Below are 23,245 nucleotides of genomic sequence, written 5' to 3'. Positions count from 1 at the left end.
CAATTATATAATGAATAATACAGTTTTCTGGAAGACTAATTTTGGGGGAAAGGGAAAAGCTTTGAGTTTGAGAATCATAGTTAAACCTTATTGCAAGCAGTCTGAGGACTGTTTGATGGATGACTTTGGTGATAGATCTCTAGCATATGCTTACACCTACGACATCCAGCTTGATGAAGCCCTCACTTTGCATCTCCTCCTTTGGACTTTTAACAAATTACTTTCTATTTTGTCTTTATGTCATCTCTTGTATTTCATTTTTTCTGAATTCCACTTCAACTGTTCCAAAGGCTTCTGTTTTCAAACAATTTCTAGGAATATCATGGTTGGTTTTAATTTGTTTTTGTTGTTGTTGTTGTTGTCTGTTGTTTTTTTCGGGGGGGAGTGGTTTTTTTTTTCGCCATTTTGTTTTGTTTTATTGTTTTCCAAAATTGTTTGAGAACTGGAATTTCACAACTGTGTTCAAGCAGAAGGAAGTTTCCCCAGTTTGTAAGGACACGTTCACCGAGTCAGATACCATACAGTGGGAGCCCAGACAGTGATGTTATGCCACAGCTATGAAATCATTGTAAAACACAGTCTATTTCACAGGAACACATGGGCAAGTGATAATTTTACAGAGAAATTTATCATTCCGCTTTGTTCCCCTTAGCCCACTCATTATTCTCCTGCTCAGGAGATCAGCATACATAAACACTGTCAACCATTGGAGAGTGAGAGAAATCTTCTCTCTCTCCCCTTACAGGAAATGACTTCCTCAATGCAGTCAAGAAAAAACAAAAGTAAGGAGCAATGTGGCTGAAGGCAGAGGCCACATGTATGAGAAAATGAGTAAGCTGGCAAACCAACTGTGGAGCACTGGGTGATTTCATAAGGCTGTTAAATTACGTTGGATAAAAACATATCCAAGTATTATTCTGGCACTTACCTAAGCACTCAGAGTCTGTAAGAAGATTATCTGTTTCAGTCCAATCCAGAGCTGTTCCAAAGTCATCTACGCAGAAGGATTTTTTAGTGTCAGGGTCTTGCTGGGAAGGCCTATACTGGCCATCTTCATCACACTGCAAACCTTGCTCGTTGCCCTGACAGTATGTAATACCTGTAAACAGGGGGGAAAAGGGAGGTTTGACATTGTTTTCCCTGGTTTTCGATGCACCAACAGGACAAAAAGCTGTAAGTACATTAGAAACTTTACTGAAAATTAATTTCTAATTTATATGATGTTTTATGCTTTAAGACATGCTTATTTCACTTCTTTGTTTTCACTCTAAATCACATTCAGAACATTTTTAGGATTTTCTGTATGCATATAATCTCCCTTGTTATAAGCACTGTAAAGCAGAGAAGTATAGAGAAAGAACTATATTTTCACACAGGTTTGTTCAGTGCCTATTGCAGAGGACCCCTGAAATGTTATGAAGAACACCACAAGAGCCATCACATCAATTTATTTCTTACTTAAAAATATTTTTTTTCCATTGTCAGTGGGAAATATGGCCTTAATTCTCTTTTCTCAAATTATGAAACTTTGATTTAAATTAGCAGCATCTTCCTAACTACTTTTCAACTCCTAAGGTGTAAACAACAAAGCACATGAGACCAATATCGACACTGGGATCACAGATATAGAAATGAAGATGACAGACCAGTCTGATGTCTTCTTTAGGCAAAAACAAATTGACGTTAGGGTGATTATAAACCCACTTTTTTATCTCACCCAAGAGAATACATAGCCTGAAACAAAACAAACAAACTCCTGTACTCATCTGTAATACCAAGTCATCAGTGTGACTACTTACTTTTAGTCATGGGCTTAAGAAGTGGTATTCTTTATGGAACTGCTTCCAAAAATAAGTCATTTCAAATGAATACACTAACTTTAGTGAATATATCAACTTTGAGAAGTATTTGTGCCAAAGCTGGGTCTTGAAAGAGCTAGACAAAGACTCCTTTAACATTCATGAAAATGCCAATAAATTTACTACATCAGATGTTTCTTTCTGACTGAATACCCAGATGTCATTCCACAGGACAATGAACATGTCTCTAAGAACCACAACATCCTGGATGAGACTGACCACTCATTTCTCACACGTATTTGATCTAAACACCAGACAGTTGGTTCTGTCCTTGAAAAACATTTTTGAATGTATGCAGAAAGGATTATATCCACTAATAAAAAATTTTTTAGAAAAACAGAAAGGATTTATTTTCAACCTTACAGATGAAAAAAATATTCATCAGTTATCTGAAGTCAAAATACAAAGGGAAAGATGAGCTCAACTTACAGTCATCAGTGCTGAATGCCCCATAAGAGTTAGTAGTTTTGCCCACCGGACACTTGATGCAAGATAAACTTCCTGTCTGATACTGATAGTAGCCAGGAGGGCAGGGAATGCATTCACCATTCTGGAAATTAGTGCCTGGAGGACAAACAACTGCAAATAGAACAACATTGTTACTCTTATGGAATCCAACCATTTCAGGCATTTGCACACCTACGTATGATTGTATGTTTATCATGCTGGTAGACTTCTAAGGCTTCAAGCTTTTCATATACATATTTCTAAGTGGAATAATACAGAAAAATACAGAAAAACACTCCTTAAATGTTCATTAAACTCAGTGTTGTCTGGAATATATACAATGGCTTCTTATTTTCAGACCACCCTAAAAATGCTCTTGAAATAATGCACAACACGCTCTTTGGAAACACCAAATGCAGGCCTGATTTCCAGCTGAATACTGTCAAACCCATATATAACAAGATAATGCTCTTTGTGAAAGAAAAGAAACCAAGGCTACAAAGAGGCACTTCCACAAACATTACAGGCAGAAAGAGGAAGACTCCAATGAGTAAATATTCCAAAAACTTTGTACAGAAATTCACCATATGGTAACAATTTTGTTCAGAATTTCTAGTAAAGAAGTTTTGGTAAGCATTTCCAAGCTAAACAGAAATTGCTGGATTAAAAGTCACTGGTTGTGCACATGACAACCCCAACACAAAACAAACAGATATCCTTAGGCTGAAAATAGGATCGTTCTGAAAATTATATTTTCAGAAGTAATATTTCCAGCTGAACAGTTGCATATTACAAAGAAAACTCTTTGTCTTCTGGGAGGTCATACAATACTGTCTTTCCTTCTAGACCATTCAGATGATCATTAAAGCAGAAGAGTCACAGATACATTTGCAGGACAATACCGCTACTTGTTATTTCACAGCTGCTTTCCAGATGCACTTTTCCTTCAAAACACTATCAAATGTATATTTTGGGACTTTGACAAGGTGCAAAACTTCATTTCTGTTCTTGCCCTGCATTTTGACAGCAGTTGAAGCTTGTATTAGAGAGAAACCATAATGGAAAATTGGCCATCTCCACTACAACTCATATGATGAATTTCTGCTCTAGCCAGCACATGGGAATGTAAGCTAATTTAACTTATTGGAGCACCTAAATTATAACAGAATAAAAAGAGAGCCAGCGTCAAAATGATCATCTCTTCCTTCACTTGCTCTAAATGGTCCAATGGGAAATTCCAGGATGAGACAACAGAGAGGCTGAAATTTTCCTCTCAAGTAGCTATAATACATATCTAAAACCCACTACAGAACCAAAAAAGTCCTGAATGAGACACCATTCTGCTTTCTAATGCATACTGCTTAATACACAAGTGTGTCTGATACATTTTAAAGACATTTTCCAACACATGCAAAAAGGATCATAAGCATTTCAAATGAACAGCAGTAGAAGAAAATAAAATGAAATGAGTAATACATGCTTAAATCAAAGGCATAATGCAAAGGATAGGAGTGACTAATTAAGCAATTGAATTTAATAAAAGAAGAAATCAAGCTTTTCAAAGCATCCTTCCCTTTCCGTAGTTACAGTCATGATGCAGATGTAACATCTGTGTCTCTTNATTTTAAGAAAGTAGAACTGCCTTTTGTCTCACATTAGATTAACAAAAGGACATGAAGAACAGCAAAAAAATAAAGAGCAAAACATTGGTGCAGAGACTGATGCTTTCTAGAATCGACAGCTCTTGAAGGCAGGAGTAACATCAGCTGCAAGTTAAACTCCCTGTGCTCATGTTGAGTGAATGTGCGACTGAAAGTCAGAAAAACCATCAAACTCAACTCTTTTCAGCTTAATGTTCATATGTTTTAACAAGATAAGAAACTAGAGGGCAGTCTTGAGGAAAAATCTCAGAGCTAAGTGTTATGAATGGACTCAATTTCCCTAAAATATGAAAACAAAATAAAAATAAAATAAAATTAATAAAATAAAAATTAAAAAATGCTCCATAATTAAATCGCTGGATGCTGCACATGAGATCTGTAACCTCGCCTCAATTTTAAGCCAACTAAGGCTTCTGCGTACCAGGGGAACAACATACTGAGTAGCAATTTCCAGGCTGAAGAGCAACTAATTGGAGAACGGCAAAGCAGTACCAAAGCAAAGGGATAACACTCTTTACAGAGGCCTCATTTTGCCTAAGACCAGCTCTCCCCAAACTAAGCATGCTTAATAAGTATTACAACTGATTGCTACCCAACGCTTGCACTGCTCTTTCCTCCCTCCAGTAGGGGACTTCTGGGATTCCAGATTCTTGGTTCCATCAATTACTAATAAAGCCTTGAGCTACTAGCTTGGCTATAAAACTGGCACTGTGTTTGATTTGGGTTATGCTCTGCTCAAAGCAATTCTGATAGAATTTAACAAGCATTCTAAATAATAAGAGGAGCAAGCATAAAAATGCACAGTAAAACAAGGGCAAATCACAAAGAGATTTTAAGTTTTCCTCCTAAAATAAACAGTGAGAAAGGAGAAGAGGAGAAACAGACCCCAACAGGATAAATGACCAGATTACTTATCCATAATGTACATAATAAAACTAAACCAAACAAAAAATAAAATACTGCCTCATTGGAGAACAACAAACAGAATTCCTAAATCCATCATTTAAATAAAATGTTCAGTCCTGTATTGTAAAACAGGGTTCAGCATGTCCTCTGTGACATCTTAGAATAAGAAATCTCTGCCAAAAGCTGGAAGATAAACCATTTCCTTTCCACATTTCTGTGATGTTGGCTTTACTGAGTGCCTGCCTCTACAGCTAGTTGGTACAAATACGCGTGAACTAACTTACAGGGCAAATTAATTCAGTGCTTCCTAAAGGCCTCTATCCCTGGCGGGAAATATTTGGCTTAACAATATAGTTCACTGGAAGTTATTTTGTAATGAATTCTCCTGTATAAAAAATGATATCTTTAGTCAGTACAACAGTATTTCTTGTTAAGTAACAGAGAGTTATTACTTACTCTGGATTCTCTGTAGGAATTAATCTTTTTCTGCATGGTGTGTTTAAATAACCAAAATTCAGAGTGTTTCAGACCATGAAGATGAACTGAAACTGCAGTCAATTTACCCTTACAGGTCCAAGCTGAAAACAGCAGTAGCTCAGAGCTGATTCATGGCTCGATCCCTTTGAAGTCCTTTCCTTAGAAGCATGTGTACAAAGCTGAAGGTAGGAAAGTGACCAGATACAACATTTGCTATCTGGTTTTCAGTCTTTCCCTGTCCAAAAAGCCATGCTTAATACAAGGCAAAGCAGCTCATCTTTCAACCTGCCTTGACTTGTCTCTAAATTATGGTGTTACCAACCTGAGCACAGCACATGCCACTCTTCATATCTGCTACTTTTTTTTCTCTTCTAGCAAGCTCACTTTAGTCACAAATGATATCATTACATAATTTAATTACACTTCACCTAAATAGTTATGCTAGTAAACCCTCAAGAGAAAGCTGCTACACAGGTTTGCTTTACTCCTTTCATGCAGAAATGCAAGATTCATCCAACTCAGGTCTACCCTCTGCACAAAACCGGCTAGAAGGTGCCCATTTCTGTCCTGGAGACCCATGCTGGCTTTACTCCCTGGCAGACCTTACACAGAGATGCTGTCAGAGGGAGCCCTTGAGGAAGAAGCCAGTTAAATTCAGACATGCGGATGTAGGGCAAGATGATATACAACATCTCCACAGCAATACTCTTTCTCTTATGGACTACCAATGGACCTAGAAGACACCTTTGAAGCTAAGTATACAGTTGAACCTACAGCAGGTATCACACTCACTCTCCTGGGGTAGAGAAAAGCCAGAGAGGCCAGGCACAGAGAAGCTCATAGATTTGAAGGCTTCCCTCTCAGCATCTTTTGTCAGGATTCAAGTCACATAACATTTAAAATAGCAAAGAAAATCTGCCAATATCCTAACTGTTGGCAAGGTAACACCTTCAGTGCTTCACATCTCCCATTGCACTATTACTTATTGCACTGCTTTTTTTCTCTTTTTCTAACATATAAGAATCAAAAGTGATTAATTTGGGAGAAATTTAAGAAAAGAAAAAAATATATATCCAACTTATTCTCGTTCAAGCTACCAAGTTAGAGTCAGAAGGAGCTATGTTTTCATTTTTAATAATATCAAAAAGAACAATACAATGGTGAAACTTTCTGTAGAAATTGTCGGTGGTATTTTCTGTGGGAAAAATACAGTGTCATTGGTTTTATTCTATTTGCTCTGAGATCATTTCCAAAAGGTAACAGAAATGCCACTGAGCTTAGAAGATATCTACATTATAGTTCTCCCCTGCAACCTCTTTGCTCCAAAACAGGCGCCTTCAAACCAAGTCTTGGATGGAAACCTGACAGCATGCAAGGATTATGCACAAAGTGATCATTTAACTTCAGGTACATAAGCATTTCAGCCACAATAATTGTACTTTGGTTTCAAAACATATGAGCAGTTTTTATGCTCTCTTCCTATTATCTGCAATAACATGCACCTGAATGCAGCTGGAAAATTCACAAACATGGATAAACTCAAGCTGAGCTTCCCTAGTTTGCTGCCAGTACTTAGTCCAGCTGGTTTTAGGTTTACAGACACAAGAGCACAGGTATCTCTCCTTTTCGTTATTATTCAGATCCCTTGACAGTAGCAACTGAAAGACATTTATTCTTGCTGTTGTAATCAGCTGAACATTAGAAAGCTCTCCTAACTTGTAGAGAGCCACCATAGCAAGCACAAAGCTAAGTTCTTTTCATGTGCCTTGATTTGTCCTTAGGATCTCTAACTTGAGCTACATAGTGTAGAAGTTCATTCATTTGAAAAAACTCCACATTTGGGAAAATTTATCCCATCCTTGTTGCTGTTGCTTTTACACCTATCCCTTTCCAGTTCCCAGTGAGCTAGACAAAATAAATGTATTCCAAACTGACATCAGAAAGGCACAGAATCACTGAGGCTAATCGGGACAACAAGAACAACTAGGGTTGCACTGTGGGAGGGTTGATGTCGATAGAAAAAGGAGCGGTGCTGTTAAGGCAGAGGGTTTTTGGCAGCATGACCTGATACACAGGGATCCTGTGAAGAGGTAGGCTTGGCAGACCCAAGCAGGATGTTGACAGAAAGGCAGTCCTTTCCAGGGAAGTAGACTAAACAGAAGGAAAGAAGATGAAAAAAGGGCAGAATTGCAATCAGGTCTGGGTGTTGGCCAACACAGAGAAAGCTTCCATGTGAGCTGGCTGGGACTAGGCCCAAGAATTCTCAGACTCAAGATTTCTGCCATTTCTGTAGCTAGGTTTCTATTCTTGGTAGTGTATAATCATACAAAGCACTTACTAAGTTATCTTCGCTTCTTATTAAGAATCATGCACAATGCAGAGACTTTCTAATACCAGATACCAGGAAGTTTTAGACAAAGGTCTAAAAACTTCCCAATAAATGTTAGTGAAACCTCCCATACAGTGCCAGTGCCATGAAGTCTACTTCTAAATCATTGGTTCAAATCCATCTACAATGCAAGGACTAAACAATAACCAAAGTAATAATTTCTGTCTCTCCTCAGATTTGTCACTCACATTGACACTTTATGCCTTTGACCTATTAACCATAAATACAATTTTGCTGATGACTTTTGAACTGTACCTTTATATCAATTGCAAACATAATCAAAGAAGGGAAAGCTGAACAGAGGCATACCGCATCCTTGTGCATTTGGGACAATTTTCCCAGGAGACGAAATTCTTCGAAACCCACTTCTACATCCCAGCTGCACTCTTGGAGACAAATCAAACTCTTCATCTTGGGGAAAATCAATGAACGAATCTGCTAGAAACTGCTTGGAGTCTAAATACAGCAGAAAACGACCATTCTCAATCTCTTTAATAAACGCTCCGATGAGTTTTTCTCCAACAATTGCATTTTCTAAAGGAAATAATTCAAGAAAATAATATGAAGGAGATTCCTCATGAGGAAATGGATAACAAAATGCAGACTGATACCCATTATAATGAATAGCAGCATCAGCAGGTTCAAATACAAAATACAAGCATGCTAGCAAACAGCAAACAAGAATTAATCTGTATAGTGTTTACAACATTAAAGTCCTAATTTTAGTATATGTAGAGGTGCTAATGAAACAATCATAGAATAGTAGAACATCCTCAGTTAGAATGTACCCACAAGGATCATTGAGTCCAGTTTCTGGCTCCACTCAGCATCACTCAAAAATTAAACTGTATTTCTGAGAGCATTACCCAAACATCTCTTGAACTTCAGTAGGCTTATAGAGTTATAGAATGGTTTGGGTTGGAAGGTATCTTTAAAGATTGTTTAGTCTACGCTCTGGCCATGGTTGGGCAAAGGAAAAAAAAAAAGCAAGTACAGAAATTAAAGCACCAGAAAATGAAATGTGATTTGTTTCTCATTTCAATGGCTGTAATTGGTTTCTTTTGTAGCATTTTATTTATTTGGTTTTGAAGACAGCTTCTCTTTCTGATTACTTGCTCCAGGACAGTTTTCAGCATAAGAGAAAGAGTGAGTTCCCCAGTTGGCTGCGCCAGAAGTACTACAAGGAACAGTGTTCTCAGAGGATTTATTGTGCCATCATGTTCTGTTAATCTCTGCAGGCTTTATGGCACTGAATGAAATGTTGGTACAGTTTACGAAGACCTCCCGCAGCTACAGGTGGTGTACAGCCCTGTAACTCGGCAAATGGGAAGTCCTGCACGCTATGTACTTTGGGTTTTGCAAGCTCACCAATGACCTTGGACACCGAATTTTCACAGGGAGGATGTTATATGCGTAAAGAGAAAGTGAGGAATGTTACACCTCACACACTGCACAAAGATTATTATGTTGTTAATGACGTGTTCAGGGCAAATAGATGAGGGTGCTGCTGCCCTCTCACATGGCAAGTTTCCCAACATTGCACTGTAGCCCATGGGCAGGTCTCAGTCCTGAGAGTGAGGAGAGAATTTCACAGCTAGGTACAAGGTTCCAGCTATGTTGCTTATATTCTCAGTTTTCTGTTTCCTCCAAATTTGAGCAACTTATTCTTCTTCTGTGCTTATACAACCAAAAAACAGCATTCCATTGCATTCCACCTCAAGCCAAAATGATACCTAGCTTGCAAGAAAGTAATTGGAGATTGCCACATAACCAATTACACTTTCCAAAGGTTTTGTCAGAAATTATCTCATAACTGACAGCAGGAATAAGCAGATTAGCCTTTCATTCAAACAAATATCCTTCTGAATTTTCTAGTAACTAGCTGTAGAAGATTTAAAAATAACCTAGAAATGACAGCTGGAGGGAATTCACTCGTAAAAAAGAAGCAGAGAGTCAAACGAGTAAGAACCCACATAGGTCTGTTGAATTTCCTTTACTTATAAAATCTTTCCATGTTGAATCTGTATACTCTATATACACTAACAATAAATATGAAGCTCCTGTGAGGGCGCATGTGTCTATGTCTATATGGTATCCTTTACAGACAGTATATATAAACAGGCATTGAACTACAATATACATGCTCATAGATGGCAAATAGGTAAGCCTTGGAATGTCTCAAGATTGTGATTGATTTCCTCCAGTCTCACTGAAGGGAATTGTCTACTATATTCTCATCCGACAAAAGTTAATTTTTATAATCATTTCTGGTTTTGCCTGTTGAATAGAAAAGAGCGAAATTTCTGTGAGTGTTCCTCAGTATTTTAGAACTAAGATTTAAGATGCCGAGCCAAATGGCATAAGATGCCTCAGAAAGAGATTTGCGCAGCCTTAGAATTTAATACATGAATATATCTGTAAGAAAAAATGTAATCAAGCGTTCACAGCTGATTTAGAACTGAGGTTCTTCATTGGGAACACATGCATGTGCTCTGTTTCTGAATAGCAGTTTTTTTTCTCGATTTCATCACAGGAGGAAAAAAAGAAAGCAAGACTTCTCCTTTAATCATAAAGAAGCTTGGAAAAAATCAAAACTATTTTAATAATATAGATTTTCAAATCAGATAGTCAATTTACTCACTCACTCTGTATAAAGACCGGTGATGATGCATAAAACAGCTCAAATAGAAAGATCTAAAGCTGCTTTAAAATATAATGGAAGTTGATTGTACTAAGACTATACAGACAGCAAGTTGTCTGGTTGACTGATGCCTCTTCTGAAATCATACAGTAATTCTCTGAAGAGCAGTTTTAGTACTATGGGGAAATTATAGCATTGAGAGGGTAAAAAATGCAATGTCTTCAATGCAGAATGCTTTCAGATGTAAACTTCTATATAAACCCAAACTAAATCATACTTTGATCCACCTTCTACAAACCATGTAATATTTATGTTTCCTTTATAATCTGGTACAACTGAATGGATGCAAACATAAATAGACTCTATAGCCAGGAACCACACGATTGCTGCACCCTCTACTCAAGTCCAGAAAGATTTTGAACTTTGTTCTGATCAGGCTGTATGTCACATCTCCATGTCTCAAAATTAGTGAGAAGAACATGTGCAGGCAGAGTTTTTTATATTTAGTTCTGGGAACATCATTGCAAAGCTAGGAAACTAGAGGGCATTTGAACTTGGGATGTGTCTTTTTCTTCTTTTATTTTACGAGGAAATGCTGACTGCTTTGAAAGAAGCTCCTTAACACCATCTCAAGCTCAATTTTAAACCACAGTGAAGATCCACCAGTCAGTGGACTGCATACTTGCTCTAAGACTTCTGAAGTCATTCTTTACTGTCAAAGGTAAGGTAATAAAAAGAGAAAAAAAAAAAAAAAAAACCAAACACACACACTTTGAAGGAATTGGTTATCTTTTTGGGCAACGTGTAAATTGTGTTTCTCCGAGTCCAACCCAATAAGGAGCACAGTATTTTCCACTGCAGAGGACCTGCCCAATAGAAATTAACTCCTAGATCAGTTCAGCTTCTAACAGTTAAACTAATGTTCATGTCAAAGGAGCTGGGAGAGGCAGCGCTATCTGAAAGCAATACTCAATTATATCCTCTTGTCATTCTGTAGTCACAGGCTAAAAGGAGAAAAGAGAAAAGGCTCAGATAATACTCCAGTGTTATAAGGAGTCTGTCAGTGAGCATTTGTATGCATTGCCTTTTGTTGCTTACACAATTAGGAAGCAAAGAAGGTTTGATTTACATAAACATCAGAGGAAAAACTTACCGATATCATGTAAGTCAGGGAGAGAAGCTGCTGGGATGTTTTCCAGCTGAGCCCTCCACGTGACATTCACCCCCAGGCGGTCCACACTCAGGCATTCAACATAGACAGAGGAATCGTCACAGACAGAAACTGAGCCAGTGTTTCCAAACGCATTTACCTTGAATTCAAAATTAAATGAAATTAAGGTTAGTCAGCCTTAGAATCTTCTAGTTCTTGGTCTTTCTCTGCTCATTTGCACTGTGATATGCTCAAGACAATATTTTCAAAGGGACTTGTAAAAATACAATAGTCAAAAGGTTCACTTCCACCAAAATACACTTTAATAAATATTGGACTAATGTGATGTGACTTCTGTGGCTACCATTCAACTGATCTGCCAACATGGAGACAGCGAGTCTGAATATCCTAGTTTTCTAGTCCATCGTATGCTGTCAGTCCTGGCAGACTTCATGGTATTTTCTGCTCTTCCCTCTCTTTCAAAGATGCAAAGTTCTACTCTGTTTCATATCATTTATTTTTTTATTTTTTATTTTTTAAGCAACAAAGAATGAGGAACTGAAATTACCTGGAGGTGACAAAAACCACGTGCTTTCAACTCATCTAAAAGAAATATCTGGAATGCCTGGAGTAATCCAGAGTAATCGGAACTACAAGTCTTCTGAGGAGGTAGCAGTAGCTGAAAGTGTGTTTGAGCTTGGACTGTCTGAAATAACTGGAGCTCTAAAAAATAAATAGAAGGGCATTTATTAGCCTCACTATTCAGTGTAGAAACTTACTTTCAATGTTACTTCAAAAAGATATCATGGAATTTCATTTTAATCTTCATCAACAGTATCTCCCTGTGAAAACATGGTGGAAACAGTAGAGTTGTCAGTAAAGAGTACTTGATAAGTATGTATGTTATGCACTACTGAAAAAAGCCTGGTGTTATATAACAATAAAGATATTGCTAACCCACAGAATGATAAGGGAAATTATAAGACTTGGCAGATATGAATTTCAAGAGAACTAGATGACAGCTGACATTATGCCAGTAACCAAAAAAGAAACAGAAAAACAGGAATTATTGACCTTTCAAGCTTTGCTTCTCTCAGATAAAATAATTACAACAAGTAATACTAATTCAAATGGCCCTTTGGAAGCCTAGCTTGTCAAATTAACTTGAGATCAAGCTTTGGGAGATAATAAATTTGATTGCATAATAATAGCTTTGACACGGACATCTTCAAGTGCCTTCTGATTTTTTAATAGCAAGCCACACAAACCATTGAGAAAATGGTGGACTCAAGCATCTCAAAATGAAAATCTATTTAGACAGTTTTTAGCCAGGAAAAATCAGAACAGTGAAAATTTCTTGTCTCCACTGGAGTTTTGCTGATCACAGGGTTTCTGGGGACTTCGTTCTCTCAGGTTCAGTATAGGGATCACATAGACTTTAAACGGAGCTGGCTCTTGTCCCACAGCCTGGAAAAGTGGTAGAGCTCTCCCTCATTCCATTCCCCTATAGACCCTCGCTGCATGGTGTACCAGTGTCACTTGATGGAGCACAATTCCCAGTCACTTACTACTTGAACAAATGTAAAAGAAAGCTTGGAAGAGTCCAAGAATAGTGGCAAGGACCAAAGAGCACAAAAACCTTCTTCCTGAAAGGCACAATGCCCTCTGTCTGTTCAGTTTATTGGACAGTAGATTAGAGCTGATTTAACCACAACCTCTAAGTGAATACAGAAGGAACAGGAAATAAAATTTTTAAGAGTGTGGGTAATTATCCGTTGGAACAAATGGTGTGTTGAATTGTCCATTATTGTGAAGTTTGTTCAATGACCATCAGATGTGTTGGAGGTTTTTTTCCTCCCTCCCTAAAACCACTCTATATTTCAAACACAAATTGCTGAGGAAAATCCCTTAACCTGCATTAAATAGAAGCTTGTATTAGATTATTGCACACTCCCCTCTGGCCCTATAAACAGTTATTCAACTGCCATTAGGCAAACACAACATTTACCTCATTATATAGCGTAAAAACATTGAAAACATGATTAAGGGCAAACAAAAATCTCAATCTAAAATTTAAAGTTTAAAATTGTTTACATTTGGAATAGAGATACAGTAACACAGAATTTTCAAGACTGAGTCTCAGCCATTCCAAAGATGAGGAATAGCTGCAAACCTGGCATCAGGATCTGCATTTGTCAAAGTTTAGCAGCGATTTGAGTTGATCAGAACTTATCTCTATTTGAAATAAATGAAAAGGCCAACATTAATACTCAATTACATGAGCTCTGAAGAGAGAACTGCTTCTTCCAAGATTTCAAGGGTGTGTTTCTTTTTTCTTGAAAGAAAAATGATTTGAAAAATACTATGTCAGCCAATGAAAGCCATAGTCCTAAAAAACAGGCTGCTAGAAAAGATGCAGAAGTAACAGTGACTTGATTGTGCAAATAAACATTCAAGTTCTGCCAAATTCAAACATCTGGTGCTCATCTGTTCTTCCAGGGCTAAGTGGTTCCATCAGAATTGTTTCATGGTGCCAGCATCTTTTAACTTGCAAAGGAAAATCTGCATATAGATTGAATAACTATTTATAGCTAAGATATTATGGAAAAGCTGGTCTATTTCTGGCATAGCTAGCCAGATACAGAGATGAAGATGGCAGAAGACAGGATTAATTCACCTTTATTTAGAAACTCTCGCATAACTGTGTCCTATCATTTCAGCTCACACTGTAGCTTCATGATAGATGGAAAAGGATTTTTGAACATATATTTACATTGCTCTGTGCCCTTCCCAACCTACGGTAATTACACATACTCTGGCAGGCGTGGTAGAGTGGGGCAGCTGAGATCCATAGATGTTTCTGCACATCACACTGGAACAACGTGTTGGAAGCAGCGCTGCTATAGCCTTGGCGGCACACCAGCCAGCATTGCTGAACACCAGAAGTTTGCCCAGAAACGTCACAGAACACAGCTCCATTGAGGACAGAAGAGGCACCAAATGGCACAGTACACTGGGGACCTTGAGGCAAGAGAGGAAGGGGATATATTAGTAGCATTCAGTGATACGCTTCTATGAAAATGTCCTCATATTCCTCACATAACAGTAATGTGGTCAGCACCTTGTGCATTTTCCACTCATATCAGCTTAGAACTGTTTATATGTCAGCCTGGTTCAGTTTACTAACTCTGATAAAAAGATTCATACTGACTTTAAAGGGTAATGCACTGGGTACAGAAAGATACATGCATGGTATATGAGAATAGATAAGTTTAAAACAGTCGTGAATAAATTTGAGCAGGAAATGAGAAGAAGGTTTCTTACCATCAACCTTCATGGAAGATACCCAGTGGAAATAGATAGGGCCAAAAAATAAAAAAAATAAAAAAAATAAAAAATCCCAGTTTGCTTTAGAATGAAGTTCGGAAACTTTAAGATCAAGAACTGAACAGCACCGGGATGTTCCTTGGTGACACAGCAGGTCCCTAGCTGTGATACACGGTTTTTGAATGAGAGTGCAATGTCTACCTTTCAACTTGCTCTTTATCAATACAGTCATTTCAGACCTACTTGTTTACTACAACAAACTAATATTACAAGTTAACTACTATGATTTTTAACTTCTACTAACGAGTTCAAACCAACTGCTTTGTTCAACACTAGCTAAATCTCAAACTACTTCCCGATTATATATTATATACATATTATATAATATTCTAATATTTAGACACACTTCTGAGTTCCAGATCTAAAAAATGGAAAGAAAGAAAATAACATCTACCTAAGTTAGAAATTATAAAGAACAGTTCTCATATTCTACAATTCATTTTCCTGCTGTACATCATTATCCAAACAACAATGCCCAGATCAGTCCTAATTTCCCTAGTTGCTGGAGGAAGATGGGCTCTGCTCGTGGCTCACATCTGAGCACTTTCTGCCTCCCCTTCTGATGGAGTCATGGAGATTAATTTCTTAACTTAGCAGACACTTCATTTAAAGTTTACAATTTTGCAGGATGAATCTGGCATCCAGTGTGCTACAGTGCCTCTTTGTTTTCCAATCATGGACGTTGTAATTCTGAAATATAAGGGTTTCAGACTGGTCTTTCTGATTTACCAAATTCATCCTTTTCCTTTCAAGACTCCTTTATAACATTTTTTCTTTAATAACTCTGTAAATGGGGACACTACACTCTTCCTTTTTCATGTCTCTCTTTTTAGTAAAGCTGGAAATCTGGTGTCCTTGTTTTATGAAACCACCAGAGATAATAGGACTAGAAGATATCACTGTGCAATTATCAGTCCAAACTACATCCACCGTTACATGCAAATTCTATTAATAACTCTTTATTCAAAATTAATAAATATTAAAAGCCAGTTCTGTGTTCCCTTTATTTCTCTAACACTTTTTTTTACCCAGCAAGTCAAATCCAGCCTCAGCCATATGCTCCTACAGTCTTGTACTGTCTGTCCCAATGGGAGCTTGAGTGTAAATTAGAAGAACAGACAGCACACAAAACATAAAGGGGATGAACGGTTTCCTGATTTAGTTTACAATTTCCATCCAAGACCCCATCAACCAGCCAAGATAATCAGCAATTTGCTCATTTACCTCTCTCTAGATGTAGCTTCCTTTATTATCATTACCAAGACCGGACCATTTTGTCATTCTTCTATTTCTACCTCAAGAAATGAGCCAGAATCAAACTGAATACTGACGCTTGTTCCACAGGTGTTTCTAAACATTTCCAGAAGGAAAGCATCTTCTCCAAGAAAGGCTCTCTCTTTTCTGTCTCCACCCAGAGCTGTGGAAAGCAGGCATAGGGATGGGAGGCTCATGTGGGGACTGCCAGGATACTTGGCATCAGATCTCTGTTGCATGTCAAATAGAAGAAGTTGGATTCGGTTGCTGATGGAAATGATTAATTTAATGAAAACCTCATTGTAAGAACTGGGCACTCAAAGGTTATTACTTGGTGTTTACAGCTGTCTGTTCTGATGCTGGAGGAGAAGTTGGTTGTATTCTCCCACCAAAACAGCTTCTTTCACTGATTGACAAGATCTCTAAGATGATGAAAGAATAGTCTTTCCATTTTAAAGAACAGTTACTAGTAGATTCCAGGACCAAGCTGGATAGGTTGAGGGGGAAAATATTTTGTGCTTCTTAATTTTTATATCATTACTAAGTTGTTTAGCATGAAAATGTTCTATTGCTTTTTCAAAATCCAGGAAAATCATTGAAATTTATTTCAGTGGTATTTTTATGCAGAAAATAACAAATAGTTCCCCAGATTTCCACTGTATTTTTTAAGCAGTTATTTCTCAGCTTGGTCTTTCAAAAATGGAAGATCATTAATCATTCAGTCACTGTTTCCCCTATGAAAACAACTGTATTTCAGGATTCCAAGAAGCATCAAATGTGCAAGCAAAATCCAGAAAAATCAGAGCCATATCCCAGGGTACATCTAAACATTCTTTATATCATATTTCGTAAAGATCCCTTGGAATTTAGTGGGAAATCCAAAAAATGATCTTATGTGAAGATAAGAAGATATGAAGAACTTCACGTTTACAACTAATTCTGACTTCTCTAGCCTGCTGCAAGCTCTTCCATTTTTTATGTCTGCCTTCAGAGTCTATCAGGAAGTCAGTCTCCACTACTGAGTGCCGTGCACCATGTTGAGTTCTTCCAGCTGGTCCAAACAAAACAGTAAACAAGTATTACACAGTCCAGCATCAGAAATCCCAGCCCATAACCTGGAAGGAAGATGGCAGCACCATATTTATTAGACTAATAAGCTCTGCTTCTCTGAAGAGCTATAAAGCTGCATGTAACTATACTACCCTAGCTATGGAACTGATTTCTTCAGAGCTTGGTTGGACATGTCCCCACAGCACTACACTGCTTGGGGCAGACAAAGCCCTATGATTTCCTTGTGGCTTCTCAAATGATCCTATCCTCAAAACTCTCTACTGGTATGCAAGATTCCAAATAAAATGATGTTGCAGCTGGTTTCCAAATTGGCAGAGAAATTCTCTAATTGATTATTATATCAATTATGAAAATGTTTTACAGCTAGTTGGGCTGACACAATCACCTCGGTAGGCACATTTTTCTCATTATATAGCAGAATCACAAAAGGATACCTAAGCAATTTATTGTCACGGGTCCCATTTTCTGAAATCTACCAAAAACTCTCATTTAAAAAACAAACAAAAAAAAACAATGAATGAACTATGGAAACTGTGGTGTCCTGCAGGTACTGGCTCTGAAGTTGAAGGTTTTCTTTTTACATCTCTAGTTTCAGTTAATCATTGCACTTTGGAGCATGGCCTTATAGAAAATTTAATTCTTTTAGTTTACTTCAGTGTTGGGAAGATGTATGAAGACAATTGGAAATATAATTTATCCGAACATCTCCCACTTGGACATCTCACTGGAAACCATGAGTGAAATCCAGTACTTCACAGCTCTAATAATGCCGGAAATACTCTGTGGATATCTAGTGCTTTGGCACATCCTTTCCACAATTCTGATCACTAGCCATCAGTACGAATGGCAGAAACATACATTTTTTAAATTTTATTTCAGTCAGTTGAATGGCTTTTAATCCCAGAGCCAGCTCAGACTGGAAGCTGTTCAAGTTTGCAGCAAACTGTTCAGATTGACTTCTTAGCTTAGTTTAACAGCTCTTTGATTTAACCAATTTTATGAATAAGGAGGAGTCAAAGATCCATTCCCTTCTCCTTTTTCCCTGACAAAACACTTGAAAAAAATGGGACACTATGCCCAGGTAGGTCTGAAGTCTGCTATAACACAAAGATAATCACACCACCTGAGCAAAAATCTCTCTAACAGTCTGAACAGAGAAGCTTAAACTTAACAAAATGCTAGAAAAATTTAGACTTGGCTCAGGTTCCAGAGCCGAATTTGCAGAGAAGCAAAATGCCTCAAGCAGCAACTCACTTTCACATGCAGGTCTTCCTCCGCTTACTCGTGTCCCAGGTACCTCTTCTCCATTGTCAAATACACACCAGCAGCTTTCTTCATCCTGGCTGCACTGCACAGGTGAGAATATCCCATTGGCCTCTTCACATTTTGGGATGTATCCCTTCCCAACTTCTCGTAAACTAGTTTTCAACTCCAACATATTACAGAAACTAGGACCTTTAAAGAGAGAAAAATAATTGCAAGATGCAGAACAGAAGACAAACTGATCATCTGGAAAAAAAGTTATAGTAATAGCTTATTTAGAAATGTGCACAATTTTAGTCGCACTAGACAACACGCTCTTTTTTCATAAAGATTATAGTGCATGTTGTATGAATTTGTACCAAGAGAATGGTGGAAAAAAAATACAAGATATGATATGTATATTTATTTTATACTAATATCTATAAATTTGACGGTGCACTTAGATGCTGACTTTTAAACATTTTTTTTAATTAAAACAATATTTTTAGTAAGAATTTTTGAGCAAGCCCATCAGAAATGTAATAATAATGCAATTATTTGTATTGTAAAGTAGGGAAAATGCCTCAGTTTAAAAGATTACCTCACACAGGCATACTCTTATAAACAGCAATAATTATTATTTCTCACAAATAAACAAAACAGTGACATGTGCTTGAGGAACCATCCAAACCCAAGAAGATCCAAAACATTCACCCCAACTTGAAGTAAAGTTGGTATTCACTAATTTTGTTCATCCACAAGTGTTGGAGTATGCTTGTAAATTTGGGTAGTGATTCAGGTAACACATATTCAACTGCTATTTCTTTATGGAACACACAGTTACTTATTCCCCATCAGGTATGCTGCACATCTACAACCAGACTTCTATCAGCAGGTCATCTATTAGAAGAGATGAGCAGACTTGCTGGGTCAGACCAAGGTATCATCTAACTTGATATCCCATCCTCATTAATTATCTGCTCTTGATATAGATGTTCTTGTAGAAATGTTGCCTGAATCCAAAAGATTATTCTCTCAGATTTTCTATGAGAGATGGAAATCAAAAAATCACTAGATGAGGAACTGAAGAAAGAAACATAGCAGTGTAAGCTCTTGAACTGCCTGTACTGCTCAAAAGAGCAGAGCCAGGGGATTAGCTCCTGTTGGGCATCTCAATTTCAATCAGCAGGGCTTCTCCAGCCTTTTGGAAGAATGATGTCACAGAGTCACAGAATCATTGTATGAGATCTCTTATCTCTGATGAGACCTCAACAGTTCTGTCTTTATTTGAAGAACAACCTCTATATTTTTTCAAAGACAGCATAAAGGTAGTATAGATTTAATCACACTGCACAGAGCAGTGGAGGACCATGTTAAATGGACTAGATTCTGTGATTCTGTTACTCCCTTACTGGATGTCACTCAGCTCCAACTGCTCAGAATTCATCCTGAAAACTCATTCATGAGCCCAAAGACTTTTCTGCAGTGGCATAAGCATAAAGAGAAAATAGTTTACTGATCAGTTTTTGAACACTGGTTTGTTTCATGTTATGAAAGTAAAGGGAAACTATGTTCAGCTATCCTCTCGAAGACATGTACTTGCATGAAGTTACCATTGAGGAGTCAAACCATAAGACCTCCATAGTTCCCTGGGAATCATTCCGAAAAGGAAAGTACAGAAGTACACATGCAGCAAAGCATGAGACATTACCACTGCCATTACAGCCTGTATGTATTTACAGGGTGAAGCATTACTCACACTCAGGATTGCCATCTGAATCTTTGTCGCCACGCTGAAATACTTCTCCTGACTCAGGATCTACACACCAAGTGTTTGTATAAGATCTCTGTAGCACAGCATATTCTCCTGTCTAAGAAATATCGATTACATGTCATTGCAGAGCAACATATATTAACACAGAGACAGTGGAATCCGTATCCCAAAATCCTGGTTAAAATATTTGGTTATATTTCTTTTGCCCTTCAATGAACGTTAAAAAAAACCAAAATACTAAAATACTCAGATCAGGCCCTGAGAGGAGCAGTACGTAGAAAGCCCCCTGAGATTAATTTCTGGTATAACTTTGGTTTGAAATGTCCGTTCCGTGCCCATCTCAGCACTCTACATCACCCACTGGCAAGTTTCAAGAGCATCATGGACTCTATGTTGGGATACCTGTATCCTTCTCCTCTCATCCTGACATTCTCATAGCTCATAAAACAAAAATCTACCAAGTGCCAGTTAAATCACATCTTTTAAACACAGCCCTGTGCAAGGATTAAGCAGAGCCACCCAGTACAAGCTAAGTGTAGGAAGGAAGAGAGCTTCCTTTTCCTGGTCTTCATCTCAGAACTATTTAAATTCTGATTTATGGAGGGCAAAACCTCCCTTTTGTTTTGTTGAACCCTTTTCATTCAGTTTGATAAGAATGCACAAAGGGATATTAGTGAGCCTAGACTGAAACTCCATGGGTCCTTAGCACGGTTGCAGCAAAATCAGGAAGGTTTTCATTCACCTTTCCTCAGCCACGCTGAATTACCTCAAGGCAGTAGGGAACAAACAGATCTGCTGCAGAGGCACCCAGCTTTGAGCCACTCTGCCTCCAGCTGGAGATTAAGGCATTGGCTCGAGATCTCTGACATGACGTCTGACCTACGAGAGGGAAAACATTTGTATGCATGTTAAAATAAAATGAATTTTTCAAACCAAACCTAGAGAAAGGGATACACTTCCATCTCCTTCACTTATCTACACAAGGCAGGCTTTGCTGCAGTGTCAGGCAGGGAACACCTGATCAGTGTCAGGTAACAACAGTAGGGGGTCAATTCCCAAATCACGAGAGCTGAATTCATACATAATGAAATAATACACATGAACAAATCAAACACAAAAGGCTCCTGGTTAAAAAAAGCCTCTCTTCATGAACAGCATTCTAGAATTTTCAAAAAAGATTATAATTTTTAAGAATAAATAAGCACTTAAGAAGAAAAACCAACTGACATTTGGGACGTTCTGCTGAGCGCGAAACCAAGGAATCCATAACATAACGTCCTCTTTCATCCACACACCAGCAATGACCTGTCCAGGGAAGAAAAGCAGATATTGTACTGCAGTAATCCTGTTTAAATTTGTTGCATTCCTGGAGGATTTTGACTCACTGCATCACGGCAGAAAGTGGTCGGCAAACCAAAGACACAGTTAACTCTGCTTTCCAGAGAAAAACAGATCTTACTTCTGAGCAGTGGTGAGAATAGAAATGTAGCAGCTCTGGTGAGAACCTCCTCTTGCAAACCCCATAATGCAGTATATCATCTACTCCCAGCAACTTCCTGAAATCCATAAATTTGCTGCCAGAGCACTCAATCTCATTGCCTTGATCTTTAACAGACCATTATCAGGGGTATTAAACAATTGCTGACCCTTCGGCTGACTCCTGAGGAGCACTACTAGCAGTGAGTAACTGAACAATGACTCATTTTTGAAACCCGATGAATTGTCACTTGAGTCCCTTATTCCAATCAATTGTTTACCCATCACGTAGCACACCTATCCACCTCTCTCTGGTTTAGCTACAAGAATACAGGTTTTCCATTTTTTAAATTAGAGTATTTTGCGAGGGATTGCTCACCTGTGCTCTCATAGCACTGAGTTGGCTCCCAGTTTCCCAGGCCATCACACTGTGGGATATAGGGATGAAATCCCAGATGCATAGCTTCTCCAGCAAAACCTTTCAATGTAAAGTGACTCTGCCAGTAGAAATGTAAGACTGTAAAATATGAGTAGGAGAGACGTTGGTGGCCAATACAAGAAGAGATATTTTAAAAGTGCATGTTTGCAGACACTGAAGGTAGATATAGTACCCATATCTTACTTATGCAAGGTGTCATACATAACATAGATTCATAGAATCATAAAATGGATTAGGTTGGAGAGGACCTTAAAGACCATTAGTTTCCAACTCCCTGCCATAGACTGGTTTCCAGCCACTAGATCAGGTTCCCTAGGGCTCCATCCAACCTGGTCCTGAACACCTCCAGGGATGGGGCATCCACAGCTTCTCCAGGCAGCCTGTTCCACGCCTGTTCTGAGTAAAAAATGTGTCCCTGTAATTCCAAGCCCCCATCTCCCCCTCCCCTACCTGACTGCGCAGCCAACTGGAGAGCATAGTCACTGCCCGATAACAATTTCTCAGAGACCATCATCTCTGACTTGTAGGGCCGAGTAGAACGTAGGAGGTCATTGTCCGTGAGCTGTATTCCCTTTGCCATCAAGAAGCTCTCTCCAAAAGGGAAGTGAGAAGTGTTTGAGACTTGGATGAGTTGCTCTGTATCCTCTATAAATTTCATGACTTCTTTCTTAATACTTTGACATATACCAGGACCTGTAGAAAGCAGAGGGAAGCTGACAATTGACCTATTCTTTCCAGACATCTACAGACTTGGATACGGCAGTTAAACACACAGAAACAGTTCTGCTTTTCTGCCAGAATAACTCTGCTAATCTGTTTTATCATCTTTCTCTTTTGCCCATAGAACTGGCTTCTTCACCACTTGCCCATATGGAATTTTTTCATTCACTGTCCTGCCTCTTCCTTCCAGCTGGAAAATTACTATATGATTTGAATGATTTATGGTTTTAGCAACTACATTTCCAATCTAGTCTGTTGAAGTAACTCCAAAGAGGGATCAACAGCTGTGGTAGAGATGCTCTAGACAAAGGGCTTACCAAACATCAGTGCTGGCCTCACTCTTGTCCTAGTG

General features: G+C 38.2%; 1 protein-coding gene across 1 annotated transcript in view; it reads right to left on the bottom strand.

Moving 5' to 3' along the window:
- Positions 1-23,245, bottom strand: part of TG (thyroglobulin) — a 148,073-nt gene that overhangs the window by 109,147 nt on the left and 15,681 nt on the right. Inside the window, exons 11-22 of the mRNA XM_021386419.1 lie at positions 22,624-22,866; positions 22,114-22,251; positions 21,486-21,563; positions 21,025-21,137; positions 20,244-20,355; positions 18,497-18,697; positions 14,345-14,551; positions 12,099-12,253; positions 11,534-11,690; positions 8,049-8,273; positions 2,289-2,438; positions 929-1,099 (exon numbers count right to left, since the gene is read on the bottom strand). Coding sequence (XP_021242094.1) covers positions 929-1,099; positions 2,289-2,438; positions 8,049-8,273; positions 11,534-11,690; positions 12,099-12,253; positions 14,345-14,551; positions 18,497-18,697; positions 20,244-20,355; positions 21,025-21,137; positions 21,486-21,563; positions 22,114-22,251; positions 22,624-22,866 — 1,950 coding nt within the window. The remainder of the gene's footprint in view (positions 1-928; positions 1,100-2,288; positions 2,439-8,048; positions 8,274-11,533; positions 11,691-12,098; positions 12,254-14,344; positions 14,552-18,496; positions 18,698-20,243; positions 20,356-21,024; positions 21,138-21,485; positions 21,564-22,113; positions 22,252-22,623; positions 22,867-23,245) is intronic.

This window comes from Numida meleagris, chromosome 2, assembly GCF_002078875.1.
Source record: "Numida meleagris isolate 19003 breed g44 Domestic line chromosome 2, NumMel1.0, whole genome shotgun sequence".
Classification (NCBI taxonomy): domain Eukaryota; kingdom Metazoa; phylum Chordata; class Aves; order Galliformes; family Numididae; genus Numida; species Numida meleagris.
The sequence above is the reverse complement of the archived record's forward strand: the minus strand, read 5'-3'. Positions and strand labels throughout refer to the sequence as shown.